The sequence below is a fragment of the Leptosomus discolor genome, chromosome 3 (assembly GCF_034619465.1).
Source record: "Leptosomus discolor isolate bLepDis1 chromosome 3, bLepDis1.hap2, whole genome shotgun sequence".
In the NCBI taxonomy this organism is placed as follows: Eukaryota; Metazoa; Chordata; class Aves; order Leptosomiformes; family Leptosomidae; genus Leptosomus; species Leptosomus discolor.
The window spans coordinates 56,520,057-56,536,774 of record NC_141393.1 but is presented as its reverse complement, the minus strand read 5'-3'; the positions used below and the strand labels follow the sequence as shown (position 1 = coordinate 56,536,774).

At 41.9% G+C, this 16,718-nt stretch overlaps 1 protein-coding gene across 1 annotated transcript; it reads right to left on the bottom strand.

Annotated features, from left to right (window-relative positions):
- Nucleotides 1–747: 747 nt before the first annotated feature.
- On the bottom strand, nucleotides 748–16,033 carry SHISAL2A (shisa like 2A). Its single transcript, XM_086463392.1, has 3 exons — nucleotides 15,852–16,033; nucleotides 7,676–7,815; nucleotides 748–803 (listed from the first exon to the last, which is right to left on the bottom strand). Exons 1-3 carry the CDS (start codon nucleotides 16,031–16,033, stop codon nucleotides 772–774), a joined length of 354 nt encoding a protein of 117 aa, XP_086319518.1. The 3' UTR covers nucleotides 748–771.
- Between the last annotated feature and the right edge of the window lie 685 nt (nucleotides 16,034–16,718).

The window sequence follows — 16,718 nt, the reverse complement described above, 5'->3', positions numbered from 1 at the left end:
CATGCCATCTGAAGTCTTTTGCATTATTCATAAAATTCTCTTAAGTCTGAAGTACAATTCATCTGTACTAGCGTACATTTTAAATACTACTTTGCACAGTCTGTGCCACAGGCAGTTTGACCTTTAAACATGATTTCAGCATAAAAATCAAGTCAGCATATGAAACTTCATTTTTTTTGCAAGATAACCTTCTTCAGTTCTCTATCAGACTTGACTCAGCACTCATAGGTAGCATCCCCAAGAAGCAGAGTATGACTAAACTACCCACCAGATACTCCACTGCTCCTACCCTTTGTCACACAGGAGCCTTTCTACAGTTCATGCTAAAGAATTTCTTTTGAATGATAAGTTACAATGGCTGCCTCCTTAGTAAGCTCTGATGCATCCTGGACAGCATCAGGGAAAGGACAAAGATGGCATAAGAGGAATATAATCTTCTCTGGCACACAACCATGATGGATTATTCATGTACAAGTAAATCAAGAAGATATTTCTCTGTGGAAGGACTCTGTTCATACTTTACTGTGCAAGGACAGCATCAGGGCAATGTATTAGTAAATCAAATGGAGATAGTTTGCTAGTGCTTTTCAGAAAGCTACAAACTCACATAAAGAATCACGACATTTTGAAAAATGCTTATTGTAACTGCATCACCACAAACAAAACAGAGCAGAGGGTATACAAACACAATAGAGTAAGATGAACATAAATGTTCTCACTGTACCTATTTTCATTACAGCATTGGCAGAATCCATCCAGCGCCTCTGTTTTTTAACATATTGAACTCCCTCTGGTCTCACTGTCTGTAAAACAAAAGCATTTTTAGTAAAACTACCAGCATTATTCTTCCTTTAGCTGCAAGTATTAATACACAGATGTGCCCACTGCACTAGAAAACACACAGTTCCTGGAATCTTCCTCTACAGTTTTTAGAGGATAGGATAGACCAGAGCCATTCCACTTCCCATTCCTGAGCCTCTGGGAGGCTGCAATTATTAACTTACTTGTTTTAAAAAGGAATACACATCAAGATGAAGAGCAATTTAAGGTAGCAGCACTGTGGGTAAGTAGGACTTATAGCAGGAAATCAGAGAGTCCCCTGAAAGAAATGTCAGAAAAATTTCCCATATTCAAGAAAACAGATGAGAAATCTCAACTTTCACCCCTCTCCAAACATGATCAGTCACTATTGCCTTCACTGCACCTTCCACCCAGTGATCCCAAAGCACTGCGTGGGGGAAAGCTCACAATACTTCTTTGCATGAAAGAAGTGTCACCCTTGTTTTTCAGAAAGATTAAAGGGATGACAGAAGCAAATAAAGCATTTTTTAGTTAGGCATTTCACCAGTTGCCCAGAAAATCTTAAGTTCTGGCATCTTCCATCTTTTAAGTGTTTGGTTTTGAAGCTTAGTAGTATCTGAACATTATTTTTCAGAGCACAACTTCACAGACCAAGACGAATAACAGTTCATTAAAATTCCACCAGGTAACTGATAGAGACACCTGGTTGGAGCAGAAGTGCTGGAATCTTTAGATTCAGTGCAGACAACTTGAGTTTGCCCTACTGATCAGAATAACCAAAATAAAAGCAGTCTGCAGTGGGTCACTGGCAGGAAGACAGAACACAAATACTTTGCCAGTGGTTTTCAGAGATACCTGCTGACAGCAGAGAAAGCAAAGCTCTAGAAGGAAAGACTTTTCCTGACCACACTTTGAACTTCATTTTTCTTTCTTACCTTACATTCGTTCTTCCATTCCCTTCCCGCTTTCCTCACTCTTGTTTCCAGTCAAATTTTCTGCTACCATTTTTCCCATGCTAGTCTCTGTCTCCACGAACAATAGTTCATACTTTGAGCCCCTCCTATCTCTTTTCTCTGCCCTACATCTCTAGTTGTTCCAATCCTATGCATGTTTCCCACCTGCAAGGCTCCCTCTTCTCTCTCCCCAAGCACCCCGCCTCTGCTCTCCAGCTCCGCCCCCCCAGCCATTGTTCCACTCCCCGGCCCCCTCAGGAGTTTCTCCATCCCCTCCAGCATCATTGCCTCCCTGCTCTGCTGCTCTCAACCCTCTTAGCCCCATCCCACTGCCACATGCTCGCAGGCACATCCAGGTCCTTGTTCAGTTGCAGTTTCTCCTTTATCTACTGGCTCCAAAACCTCTTCCTGATCCATATTCTCATCTAACTCTCCTTATGGAGCTCATCAGTCTTCCTCTCAAGCTGAAATGTATTTCCCATTAGCCTCTAGTCAAATACTGTCTTTCACCTTGTCTTCCACTTTCCCACTGCTTGGGCCAATACAGAGAAGGAAAGGAAGAGGTTGAAAAGAAAAGCATAACTTGGCAGGGTACTTCTGTCCAAGGAAGTGTGTGGCGAAGAGATTATAAAAGGTTCCCTATGTCAAATAGGAATGAAATGTTGAGAATTCAAATATTTTCATTCAAAAAATCTGAAACAAAGGAAACTGGGCAAAGGAATAATTTGTTTTTGAAGTGTTTTGAAAGTTGCATTTTATTTTGTTTGAATTGAAAAAACCTGCAGTTTGTTTTCAAACTATCAAAATGGGATTTGATAGTTTGACATTTCAAAAAACCTGTACAATAATACTTAAGCCAAGATCTCAGTTGAAACCAAGTCTTTTCAGTGAGTTATTTCAGCTATGATCAAAGAAAAAAAACTAACCCAAAAAGTAAAAAAATATTCCTAATCAGTTATATAGGAAGGCACACTGGTTTTGAAGCCTGTCTAGGTTTCATATCTAAACCAGCTTACAGCATCTACAGCTATCTTTCCAGTAAAAACCCCTGACTCTTAATGAGACGCAAAAAACTCATTGCTACAAGAAAGTTTGGGAAATTTAAAAGCTAAGGAGTCCAATCAAAGCATTTCCAAATTTAATCTTTCCCAATGATATAACTTTGAGCTAATGCTACCCTTCCACTAAATTTGAATTCCCAGCTCCTAAATAGGAAAATTCTTCATTTCCTAAAGAAATAAAATTTTTTTTTTTTCAAAACAGTTCAGCCCATTTGGCTGATTTTTCCCATATACAAATCTGAAGCAGATGGCTGTCAAAAAGAAAAGTAGCCTAAGTGAGGAAAATTTAAGGGCACCTGCAGAAAAACCATACAGTGGAAATTATTGACAAATCTAGAAAGCAAAGCTATCAATGCATACACCAAAAACCAAGGACCAAGTCTCTGAATTCAGGCAGCAGCTATCTGGTTTCGGAACCAATAGTCATGTAATTCTACTGAGCTAAGGAGGAGAAAGTGTGGAAGTTTGGTACTTCTTCATCAAAATATCTGAATGTTTCATATATTTGAATAGTGCCCCATGAGGAATCTTTAATTAAGGAGAGAAATAAGGACAGGAAGGTCATCTGGCTATTTTTCGAGCTTAGTTTTAAGTTATTAGGAAATGAAAGCATGAACTTTTGCATACTATGATGTCACTGCTTTGTAAGAACAAGGAATTAATCTCTTCTATTAAAGCACATTTTTCCCCAGCACTTATGAGTAATTTACAAGGCCAGTTCTCTTCACACTGCAACCCAGAGGTCCCTGCTGTCTGACTGAATGCATTACAGAGGTCTTCCGGTGCTAAATTTTGAAGGAAAATGTTAGTTACCATGACAAAATGTAATTTGCTATTCTCACTTTGCAGTGGTATAGGACACCTTCCCCCAAAGGTCCTCCCATACCAACACTGGCAGAGATACAGGGGCAACTCAGAAAATGTCTTTACAAACCATTTGTGTCACCAACGTGGAGAGTCTCTATCTACCTTTTTACCTCTGATGGCAAAACCCATTCTAAGGGGCCAGCAGAGAAAACCATTCCTCTCCCATCAGCCGCTTGGTCAAGCGAAGCACATGTGCACCTTTTGCCAGAGCTGAGCAGCACATACACCTCTAGATTCCTCCTTTTCTGCCTGTTTACCACTCCTCTCCTGACAATTATGCAATCTCGACTCAGTCCTCTTCATCTCCCCTAGATGTTCCAGCATTGTTCATGCACTTTAACAAAACACTTGCAATCTTGTGCATCCGTAGTTCCCTGCATTTTGAAGGGGATAAACCTTTTACACAAAGAGAAGTTTTTTGGTTAGAAAGGAGAACAAAGAATATGAACAAATTCCCTTTCATCTTGGGGAAAATCTATAATGTTTGCATTCTCAGGGTTTGGACTTCTTTGGGGCCTTTGTTTACCAAGAAACACTTTTATAGTTCCCCAGCCTTCAAATGGGAGAAACAGAAACACCTACAATGAATTCAATGAAAAATCCTTTCTCTCAGAAAGAGCTTACTGGATTAAAAAGCAAGTTCACTATGCTAAGAAAAAGTGTGCTCCAATGATTTGAATATTCACTTTGGTCTCAAAAAGCATGTCTCAATTCTCTGTACCACAGAATTCCTGTGTCAAGCTAGTCTTAGAGTCATGTTTTTAGAGGTATAATAAGCAAAAGGACAAAGGTCTTCTGGTTAGTGATGTCCTTTCAAAATTCCACTGGACATTAATGTCTAGACTGACACACAAAGCACGAAAAATATGACACTTCCCTGCAGTTCTGTCTTCTTGTAAGATGGGGCTAACAGCATCTCCCTACTCCAAAAATGTAGCTGGGAGGATAAATAGAGGAAAAACTGGGAAGCACTTTGACACCTCAGTAAGACAGATCATTAATCCACATGCCAAATCCTTGGTGAACCTTGCATTCTGAGGCAGAATGCAAACAATAAGAAAGCAATGTATAAAGAGTGAAATTTTGTCTGTAAAAGGAGAGGATTTCATTGAAAGAGGTAAAGTATGTGGCTGCTTTTTAACTGAGAAATGCTAGATCTGCTAAGAAACTAGACTGTAAACTCCTTGAGATATGGAATCTTCTCATTTGCCTGTTCACACTGTCTTGCATAAGGGATCTACTCTGCACTCTGCAATATAACACTACAAATAGAAATGAGTAACAACCATTTACATCAGTATAACTCTATTAACATTTAAGTGGTTACTCCCGGTCTACACCAGTGACTGAGCTAATTTTTCCTGAAATTCAGCTCTAAGATTAAAATGCTAATTTTTGCTAGGGCTAACAACATGCTCAGCTAACTCAGGAACCCTGTATGTAATGTCTGTATTGATGCTATTGCAGACCATTTGTTCAAGACTAAACAGAGCCAAATGCCAGCTGATCTGCCTTTTGCAGAATAAGAAACTTTAACAAAGGCTACACATCCAGTTTATTGTTAGATTTATGATTGATCTTGAAATTATTTCTGTAAAAATCCACAATTCCAGTTCTGTATTTAGGAGACCTTGGATGAGCCCACAGAACAATGAGCAACTTTGACTATTAAATGAAGAAGGAAAGGCATACAACAATCAATTGGATGTTTAATGAAATACAAAACTCCAACTGAGCTGACATGTTATGGGTGAAATTGAATATAATAAAAAATACTGCTTTCATAAATGAGTGGTCTCTGAATGGTCTGGGGTACAGATGTTGCATTACACCTAATGTGTGACACAGCCTTCCGCTAAAGGCAAGATTATGCTAGTTCAGAAAAAGCAGGGCTGAACTGAGTTCACAGTCAAAACTCGCAGTCCTCAGGCCTAAAATTTTCTGTAGCTTCAAAAAAAATTTTTTTTTTTAATTAATTTTTACTGTCTATATACAATTATGCTCAAATCTCCGAAGAAGTGAAAGAGGAGGAGAGAGGCTGCTTTTATTGTTCCCCAGTCCTGAAAGCAGCTAAGCAGTCATCTCACAAGATACTCGGACCATGCAAAAGAAAGCCAAGATAATGACGATAAGCACTCACGCATGTCAATGAAATCCTTCAACATTTTCAAAGATGTCTCAACCCTGGCAAAGCAATTGGCTTTCAATGTCTGGCAACCCACCTCATCAACAGCGAAAGCTATCAGAATTTAGATGTGAAATAATTGTCAGAGCAGCCAAAGCAGCAGAATAATAAAAATGAAAAACACAGGATGACAAAGTCAAAACAATACAAAGCAGTGCAGTCTGAATAAACCTTAAAACAACACACAGGAGGTGGCTAGGAAAACACAAAGATCTCTCAGCTTCCTGGAGTGGTAACACCTGGAATCATGAGAGAAAGGATGCCTGTGGGAACACTGGGTCATCAGTGGGAGATCTTTGGATGCTGTTTGCCTCAAGATTGGAAGAGAAGAATGATCTCTAATGCCAAAGCCAGGATGTAGTTTTGCAGCAGGGTTTGAGTCTGTAGAGAAAGACAGAATCACTTGGCAGCAGCAGTGCAACAGCACCTGCCTCCTTCCCAGCTCCCGATATGCCAAACATGTCTGGCACAAAAATACAAAGCAGGAGAAAACCTGCACTGCTGTCCTGGCAATGGATTAATGGCTGATGCCATAGCCTGAAAACCTAAGGGAAGAATTTTAAACAGCTACATGTTCAAAAGCGTAATGCCAGTTTATAATTAGAACACAACTGTCTTGTAAAAGATCACTAGGCATTTTGTTCATCCCACCCAAGAGTTTATTTAGGCTGTTCTAGATAGCAGGTCTTATTTCTGCTCTCTCTCCAGGACAAGTGTGAAGTTTTCAATTTGCAGATTAGTAGCAGTTTACTGAATGTGTGACTTTCACTTTGGCAGCTTGCTCAACTTACATAGCTCCAAAGGAAGGCTTTGCATTTCCTGATGGCCCTATAAACCACTTTTAGACCGAAGCCTGCATTCTCTGGAGAACAAAATAAGACACCGGAAGTCTAACATGAAGTTGACTGTGTTAACTAGACACTCAGGAAGGAGCTTAATGCTGTATAATAGGCTATAATTACAGTAACTCATTGGTCATCTATTGCCATGCAGGTATGGAAGAATTTCAAAAACTAGTTAAAAAAAAAGGATTTTAGGTGAGGGGACTTTTTTCCAAGAATTATTCCCCTTTTTCAACTAGTTCAACTTCCAAGTCCTCAGTAAGTACAATATTCCCTTCCTACAACTTTGCTGGTTGAACTACTGAAGCCACATTTAAACATTTAGAAAGTCCAAGACAAAGGGTGAAATTTATCGCACCCCATCCCACCATCAAAACTTGCAGTCAGATTTCACAAATGTAGCAGCAGCAACACGTCTTCCCACACCAGTGGGCTAGTGCTGGCTACATGCACTGTTCCCGCAGGCATCTGCTGACACAGTTTGCGCACAAAGGTATGGACTACTGGGACTGAAGCAAAGAGGTCTTAGATTTCAAAGACTGGATCCTATATCAACAAGAAAGAGAAAAAGAACGATCTCTCCCCGTCACAAGAAAATACACTTAATCTCTTTTGAGATACTAGAACGAAATCACTACTGTATGTTTATGTACTCTTGACAGGATTCAGAGCAACAAACTCATTAAGCCTCTTCCTGATAAAGGGACTTATTTGTTGCACCCTTACTCAGTATTGCAAAGTTTTACACTCTTCCTACTACCAAATAAATATACTGAGCTTGTGTTAAATTTTCATTTGAGTTTGGTACAGATTTCATTCAGAAGATAAAAGAGCAGGATAGCTTGACTAGATCTTGAGGTCCCCATCAGAAAGAAAATACACACTGTTGGATTCCTCCACATGCATTTAAAGACAGAATAAGGCTTTTCCTCTGCAGGAGGTAATGCCAATAACAAGTGGTCTTACCTGCCATCTGTAAGCTTAAACCAGTATCCAGTTTGCTACGTGGCTTAGTGCTGATAAACAAATAACAGAGAACACACACAGTGATGATAAAAGCAAAGAGGACCACTGCTGCTATTGACAGGCCCACGAGTGCTCCAACACTAAGAAGAGAGAAAAACAAAGAAATTAAGTGTACAAACAGCCTGATATACTCGTTAAAACAATGGTCAGGATGATGTCTGGAAGTTACTTGTACACAGGCAAGGGAGTGACTGTCTATTTTACTGTAAACAAAAGTTTAGAGCTCAATATGTAAGTTGCATAAACTGGAATTACTGCCCTCAGAAGGGTCAATATCATTACACAGTAGTTGGACATCTGGCCCTCGGCAACAATTGTTGTTACCTATGCATACTACTCCTGAGTAATTTAAACTGTGTTTAGGAAAATCAGAAATAACTTCATGTAGTAACTGGCATCAGTGAGATCAAAAACTTCTCCAATGCAGTGCGTATTCCCAGATAAGCATAATATCACATGCATGGACAAAGAGGGATTCCAGAGCTCCAGGCAGCCCATGCAAACTCCTTTTTCTCAAACAACATGACTATTAAAGCTATCTTTTCAGTCTGAAACGCCATTTTTATTGCAAGAAGAGCCTGTTAGAGCACTTTAACCAAAGTACAGATTTGTCACAGACTTCTCACCAAGGATGACATGCCCGTACAAAATATCACAAAAAACATGCAAGCCATGTTACTCAATTCTGTTAGCAGCTCTGTAGAGCCAGGTGGTATTCTGTGATCACAGCTGTGCCTTTGTGATAATGCAATAGAACTCCAATCAAGACTGCAGAAGTTCTTTCATGATCTTTGTAGTGTAAATGGAAAACTAATGATGAATTAATTTACACATAGCATTAAAGGCATCGAAGGAGCTGGAACTTAAGTATTGAGGAGGCCAAACATACAGTAGTATACGTAGACTTTATCAAGACACTACTTCTGCAGACAGAAGCTATTTATACTTCTTCCATACACATTCAGTGAGACAGTATATGTACATACAGAAATCTGTTCAATAGTTTACTTATTTCCAACCCTTCTTTTTCAAGGCTTTTCCTAATATAAAATTCTCATGATGAATTAAAGGACCAATTGCAATACAGTTCAGCTATCATTTACTATACTCTCCTGGGCCATTTGACGCCTTCAGTGTTCCAGTCCTCTATTCTACAGTCAAACCTAAGACAACAACTGCTGGTGAAATTAACCAGTGGCCTTTTGGTCACCAATGGAGTCTGAGGACTGAGAATCCTTATATTACTACTCTGGTATATTTACAATTTTGACAAATGTAAAAAGGACAGAAGAGATATGAAAGTCTTAAATTCCATGAACTCCATCATCTAGTGATAAAAATGCCTTTATATATCACTGCTATCAGTGACAAGTCAATGCTACTGTAACCACGCAGGGAGATGAGAAGAATTGTGCCTTAGGATGTTTTTATGAATTTTACATTCAAGCTACTGCAAAGTTTCTCTACAAGCTCCCATAACACCAGTAGACAGATATGTCCACAGGAGAAACTCTTTCACATCAGCAGGATGAGAACAGCAGATATCATTATGACTTTAAGATGCAATTCTCATTAGTTATCAGTCAGATCCATTAATAAAGTTTGTGCAACATTTAGCTCCACACACAACTAAAATAATTTGCTATCAGCCAAACAGTTTGTTCTAGATAGAATAGCTTTACACTTACAAAGCTTTTTCATGGTATTTATCTGCATGAACTAATGTGTCCTTATATGTTTGTGTATATATCCACATATTAAGCAAATTCTTCTGTGTCATTTTTTGGCTCAAACAAAACTCACAGGCAAGCAATATTCTGCTTAATATGGACTCTGAATATGTCCTCATAGTCCAAGATCTCACCTGGGTTCTGGCCTCATTTTTGCATTTTCACACAACGTAGGTGAGACGCTTTGTGCGTTACAAATGCCAAAAGTAAGAAAAGCAGTTCCTGAGGAACACTCTGATATTTCCTACTATGGGTCAATGGTACACCATAGGTTATATGCCACTAAAAGCGTTTGTCATGCTCCAGCAGCAACGTGAAAAGACCTCACCCAAAACATAGAGATTGGCATCACAAAACCAAACAGACACCCTGGATTCCACCTCATAAATCAATGAGAATTTAAGATTCAGCTTGTATTTACTCTTTTTAAACAGAATGTTTCAGTACCAGATTGTTCTCAGCGTGCTGAAGCCATCAACCCTTTTAGAATGTATGATTGATTTCTTTAAGGTTAATTTTGGGTTAAAGTTCAGGGGTAGAGAGTTGTTTCTTAATTTATTGAATTAATTTGGTATTTAGTATTAATTCAGTATTCAGGAATTTAGAATGCCTTCTACAGCTCTGAACACTGAAGTTTCTTAATCAGAACACAATCTTTTCTTTCTTGTTTTTATAGTTAAAACTGTTACCAGAAACAAAATACCAAAATAGTGTGATCGTTTTAATGATCACCCTCCTCTGAAAATAAGACAGCCTTCAGCATGCCCTCTAGACTCTACAGCAATTACTGTGGTGCTGCATATTCATCTAGAAAAGCCCTTGCTAAAAACATTTTTCCATCTCCCCATCTTTACCTTAAACACTACATGTTTGAAGTCCACTCAGCAGTCCACATGATGCCAGTCTACAGACCTCAGGGTGTGTCTTCAAGATTAGTCTTTGACAGCAGAGACATTAAGCAAGCAAACTAAAAAGTCACTCTTGCCCACAGCTGTGGCCTCATTAGCAAGCGAAAACATCTGCATTAACAACCCACCCACCCCCAAAACAGTGATCTACCATAAAAACCTCAATAAAGTCCTAGGGGTAACCCGGCAACATTTACACAATCCTTCAAACACGAGCAATGCTAAGTCTGGTATAAGCTCCACAGACCAAAGAGAAGTCTCCCAAGTTCCTTTCTACATACAGTAAAGATACAGCCATACCACCCATTTCATTGATGCTCCTACTGCTATTACACTGAGTGCCACATAGACTCCTGCAGCACTGCCACACATCTCTGCACAGCCAAAGGCTCTACTGTGCAGAGAGGCTGCTGTCCAGAGAGCTGCTTAGTGGGTCATCAACATTTCCGTCAGTGGATGCCGAGCGTCACACTCCTACAGTTATTTTTAGTCCATAAAATTAGCCCGTCCACACCAACAACAGTTAGGAAAAATTTCAATACTGGCTAAGCAGATGCAGTATGTCCACTGATAGACTAAAAGGAAGCTCATGAGTCATCCGGATCCGAGTGAATCGAGTGTTCCTAATGCCATTGCTGCAGTGATGTGTCCTACGTAGTATTTGCAAAGCAAACAGATAAATATTTCCAGGAAACTGGAAGAATGGGCATACAGGAACAAAAGACTTGCTGTTTTTTGGAAAGGCAGATTCCTGGAGATCTGTACAGCCAAGCAAAGCTTGAGTACAGCGTTAGTTCACCATGGTTCTACAGGTATTAATTAATAAAACATTTTGAATAAAATCTACACTCGGCCTGACAGAGTTTTAACCAAATACATAGTATTACATGAAACTTATAAAAGATATGGATTTGGAATGGCTACTGTAATTCTGTTTGATACTGAAAGAAGCCATTAAATTTGCAAAATAAGAATTAATTGAACAGTGACAAAAATAATTCTAAAATATTTTAAAATGAGGAGAAACAAAAAAGGTGCTGACTGAAACAAACTGCATCACAGTTCAGTACAAATACTACATGCTCAGCATTTCTCCCCTTCCACTCAGCTTTGGAGGTAAAGTAGATGTCATCATGACTGCATGCACATGGCTCTGATGGGCAAGCTGTTCAGTGTTTTGCCCACTAGTTTTTTAAAGCATCTTGTTTTGTGGTTTCAAAATTTGCATAACCTTCTGGTGAATTTTGTACACCCCTGCCTTTTACTAATGTTCCATTCCCTGTTCCACAGGCTCCTGACTGCTATAAGACATAGAAAAACCACATCCTTCGCTCTTCTCTGCTGAGGTCAGCTTTTCAAGAAATATGGAAAAGGAACCCAGGCTGCTCTAACAAAAAAAAAAAAGATACTATACTATTTGATTTTAAGTACCAGCAAAAAAGAAAGGATAAGCGAGAAATTAATAATATTAAGTACAGATAATAAATTCAGGGGAAAGTATGAAATGTATCAGAGTTGCTCGAAGGCAAATTATTTACGATTGCCCAGCAGCTCCTAGCACAGCATGTGTTAGGATGCACTTGTCAAATACCACAGTTCTTGCAGGAGTGGGAGGGGAAAAGATGGTTCCATTTTGCTAAGGGATTGTGCAGTATATAGCTCTAAACATAGTACAGGCAGTACTAATTTGGCAAAAAAAAATAGCATAGGCCTGCAAAGAGACTATTGCTTCAGGTTGCCTAGGCTGCTGGTTTCTCCATGAACTTCCATCAGAGCTGGCAGGCAAGTGGTCTGGCAATGCATCTTTCACAACAGGAAAAACACAAGAGAAATATGCAATAGCTTCCTGAAACTCTACCCAGTGTGCCACTAAAGAGAAGTAATGCCTGAAATACCACCAAACATGTGGTGGTGCATTCTGTCACTGCTTTCAAATTAGTGGGGGGGGGGAGTCAAGCAAATGAAGGTTTAGGAGGAGAAACTCAAAGCTCTGGAGCAAAGCAAAACCCGCAACAATTCCCCCATCGGAGCTTCCAACTCCTTTCCCTTCCTCAGTACGTTTGATCTCCAGACTTACCTCTGCTGGTTTGGCTAACTCTCAAACAGTTTTAAGGGTTTCAGGTCTTAAAAGTGTGTCCTCAAAAGCTGCAAGAAGCATTTGAAGGATTATTTTAACATGTGGTTGTTAAATACTGATTTAAGTAACTGAGACAAAGACGAGCAAGGCAGTGATCACTAAAACCTCCTGAGAGACCAGAAAATGTTTTTATGTTTTCCTTACGGAAAGTCCTAACAGAACTATCATGTGCAAATGTATACAGTTTTCAAAGTGCTGATACCATAGTGTTTCCAGTGTGTTAGTACATAAAAATTGTGATTATATTTGTTACTGGAAAACACTTCTGAAAACAGAAATCTCAGTTTTAACCACTCAGTAACTTTGCTTAGGGAGGTAATTGTATTTATTCACCTCTTCTCTATGATGGAGATAGACAGTTATGGCAGAAGTGAAGCACAATCAAAACCAACTGCAATTTCCTCAGATCCTTTCAGCAGCTTAGGGCCATCATAGGGAGGAAAAGAAAAGAACAAATCCCAAAGTTTCGGTCCAAATTTCTGATCTAGGTGGAGACAAAGCAGTTACACTTCTCAGACCCTAGAAAATATTTGTCAAGGAAGATCCCTCAGAGAGGTGCTTCATGAAAGCCTCTCGTGGGATCCAGTTCTTTGAGGTACTTTCTGAAAAGATCAAACTTTAACAGTCTCCACTACAACTTCTCATCCAGATGCCAGAGCAAACCTTTATCTTAATCTTTCAGTAGGTCTGCCATCTTGAGAAGGCTTCCTGTGACTGAAACAAAGACTACACAAAACAAGCTATGTAACATTAAAACAGTATGGGTATTTGATCAGAAAACTGTAAAAAGGACACTTAGGGATGTCTTCTCACATCAGAGAAGCTTGAGTAATTCTGTGTCAGTCACAGCTGCAGATGGCTGAGAGATTCCCACATTCAACCCACTATTTGTATCAGACAAACTAAATTTTAAATAATTATATACTAAATATTAGACAAGATAAATTAAATGAGAGTAAGCCCACAGTACTGGATAGTATTCACCCAAGAGTCCTGAAGGAATTCATATGTGAAATTGCAAAGCTGCTGTCCACGACACGCAACCCATCACTACATAAGGCCACTCTGCCAGAGGACTGGTAGGCTGGGAGTGTAACTCCAACCTTAAACAGGGCTCTAGAGGGGAACCCAGGAACTACAGACTAGTAAATCTGACTTCCACCCCTGGCAAGATAGAATGGTTGGTAAAAAAAGTAGTAATATCGCTAAGACAAGACACTAAACCACTAACACAGTGTCAGGGCTCTGAGTGCATCTGGGTTGCATCTGACCCTGGCTAGTATCCCCAATCCACAGTGCCCAGGCCTGCCCTGTTTACCTTACCTGGGTATGAGGGCCAGCTCCTTTGATGGTGAAGCCACTACCCCCATCCACCCTATTACCACAGTCTGTCCTCAGGAAGCTGCTGGCACTTGCTGCTTCCTGACATAAAATCTTTCATTAAAGAGTCAGCATTACGGTGAGGGGAAATACTGCCTTGTTAACCTGCGGGAGTCTATGAACTGTCAGTAAGTAGATGGATAAAGGAACTCAGTGGATGAGTTAGATTTTTCAAAAAGCATTTGACAAAGCCCTGCACTGAAGGTAGGACTAAAAAGACTGAACTGACACAGGACTAGGAAAAAGCTTCTGTTACAGATTCAAGGTTGCTTAAAAGAATAAGGAGCAAAGCACTGGGCTAAGTGGTCCCTTTTCAGCATACAGAAAAGTCACCAGAGATCAGTGCTGAGACTGATTTTATTCAGTGTCTTCATCTTCAAGGCCAGGTTGGATGGGGCTTTGAGCAACCTGGTCTAGTGGAAGGTGTCCCTGCCCATGGTAGGAGGGTTCGAACTAGATGATCTTTAAGGTCCCTTCCAACCCAAACCACTCTGTGATTCTATGAGCTATGAATGAGAAGAATGAAATCTGAGTTTCTGATGATCCGAAGCTCCTACAAGCAATCAAACGCTATGAGGGCAAGGAATGCTAGAAGACTTGTGGAAAACTGAGTGAGCAGGCAAAAGTGATGTAGATGAGCTTCAGCGTACATAATGTAAAGTATAAACAAACAAAACCAAGCCTACATGACCTTGAACTCAGAACTGGCAGTGCTGAACTCAAAAAGAGTTTTAGAGTCATCAGTGACAGCTCACTGAAATCACAGAGCCAATGTGCACCAGCAGACAAAGACATCAACAAAACATTGGCCACCAACAGGAAGCATTCTGAGAGCAAGATGGAAGGCAGCATTTTGGCACTGTGTAAAACCTTCCCATATCCACATCTTGAGCACACAGCTCCAGACTATGCACCTCTAAGAGCAGCGCTGTGGAGTGAAAAATGGTATGGAAGAGAGGCAGCTAAAATGATCAGTGGGACATATCTGCCTCAATGATAATCCAAAAGGACTAAGGCTGTTCAGTTTGGAGAGGTGAAAGCTGAGAACCGATGCACCAAATGCTTACAAGATTTTGATTATTGTGCATAAGCTGAACATGCAATTGTTCATCAAATGTCACAATACAGTAGAGGGCACTCCAGAAAACTAGTAGGAAACTACAAAATAGCTAAAAGGATCTATCTTCAAACAGCAGGCAGTGACTGCTGCCACAGAGGCTGCAGAAGCAGACAGTAAAAGTGAGTCCAGAAATGGATTAGACAAAATCAGGGATAAGTCCGTAAAAAGACAGTGAAATCACCACGCAGGGGTGTCCTAACCCTGACACAGTCAGCGTGGATGCTTAAGAGCCTGAGGGGAAGGAGGCAGAGAAAGCAGCCAGGCTGGCTGTGTGCAGCTCTCCCTGCCACTGCTGGAGATCCACGCGAAGCTAGATGGACTCTCGCACTGAGCCAGAAGAGCACAAGTCTGAATATCTGCCATCTTCCAAGTGGAAATTTATGTCGTGTTTGACCTTACCTCACGCAGAAAAGTAGCTGAAGTCATGGGGAACTTTACGCACACAGCATTTCACACGCTCAGGCCCCGAGACAGCCGCTCCCCTCACACCGGAAGGACGGAGGGACACTAGATGCTCTCTACACGGGCACTGAGCGTTTCCCAGCGCTTCCTTACAAAGACCGCGAGTTACTTCTCTCAGAAACCACCCTGGCACAAGCAGAAGTCTCTCTGGGCTACAGCTCTACCACTACTCTCAACGGGACGAAAGCAGCCTGAAACTGCCCGGCTACAAGCACCTCAGAAACACAAACCCGCAGGCAAGCTCGCGGGAACACGGGTCTCCCGCCCCACGGGGCCGCCGAGCCTCGCCCGCCCGGAGCCAACCCACCGCCCGCCATGCGGGCCCGGGCTCAGGAGGCACCGCCGTGCCGGGACAGGGCGGGTGCCGCCGCTCCCCTACCTGAGCCACCACATGTAGCTGTGCTCGTAGGGGAAGAAGCTATGGGGGTCATCGCAGCAGTACTTGACGTCCTGAAAGCCGCAGCAGTAGACGGCGCGGGCGTCGCCGCCCGTCCGCGGGCAGCTGAACCCGCTCACCAGCACCTTGTCGGCGTTGAGGTAGCTGCTACACTCGGCGCTCATGGTGCGGCGGCGGCGGCCCGCCCGGCTCCTGGGCTCCGGCGGCACCCGGGCGGGAGGTGGGCCGGCGAGCGGGCGGAGCTCGGGTGGGCAGGGGGCTGCACTGGCGGCGGGCGGGAACTGCTGCGCCGCGTCCCCCCTCCACCCCCCCAGGCGAGGGTCGCCGCAAGGTGGGGAGCGGCGGGAACCGCCTGCGCCCTGAGGTGAGGGAGGAGCGGAGCGCCTCCCGTCTTTCGGGAAGGGCAGGAGAGGGCCGGGGAGGGCTGAGCACCCCCGGGGCTGCTCACCTCACAGGCAGCAGCCCTGCGTCTGTCGCTGGGTCTTGGTTCTCCCTCAGCGCTTCGTCCTACGTCGAGGAGAGACTTAGGGGGTCCAACCCCACCCGTAAGCCGCGGTGGGGTCTCGGGACAGCCAAAGCAAGGAGGTAACTGGAAGGGATCACACCTCAGTTGGGCTCAGGACCCCTTGGCTTTAGGAAGAGTGCAAACTCAGCATAATATTTAATGTTTCCAAGAGACCACTCTCCTGTTCTTTTCAGAGGGCATTTCGTTTTCATATCTTAGACCACTTTTTTTAAAAAAACAAGTGGGGGCCAAGCAGTCAATTTGTTACCTGTATGAAAGAGCCTTTCCTAAGGGAAAGGTGGGTAGATCTCGGCTCAGGATAGCACACATGCATGTTGCATGCA

Coding starts and splice junctions, on each gene's coding strand:
- SHISAL2A (XM_086463392.1), bottom strand. CDS start 16,033: ATGAGCGCCGAGTGTAGCAGCTACCTCAACGCCGACAAGGTGCTGGTG. Junction 7,816..15,851: donor AGCTACATGTGGTGGCTCAG/GTAGGGGAGCGG, acceptor CTCTCTTCTTAG/TGTTGGAGCACTCGTGGGCC. Junction 804..7,675: donor TTTAAGCTTACAGATGGCAG/GTAAGACCACTT, acceptor TTTGTTTTACAG/ACAGTGAGACCAGAGGGAGT.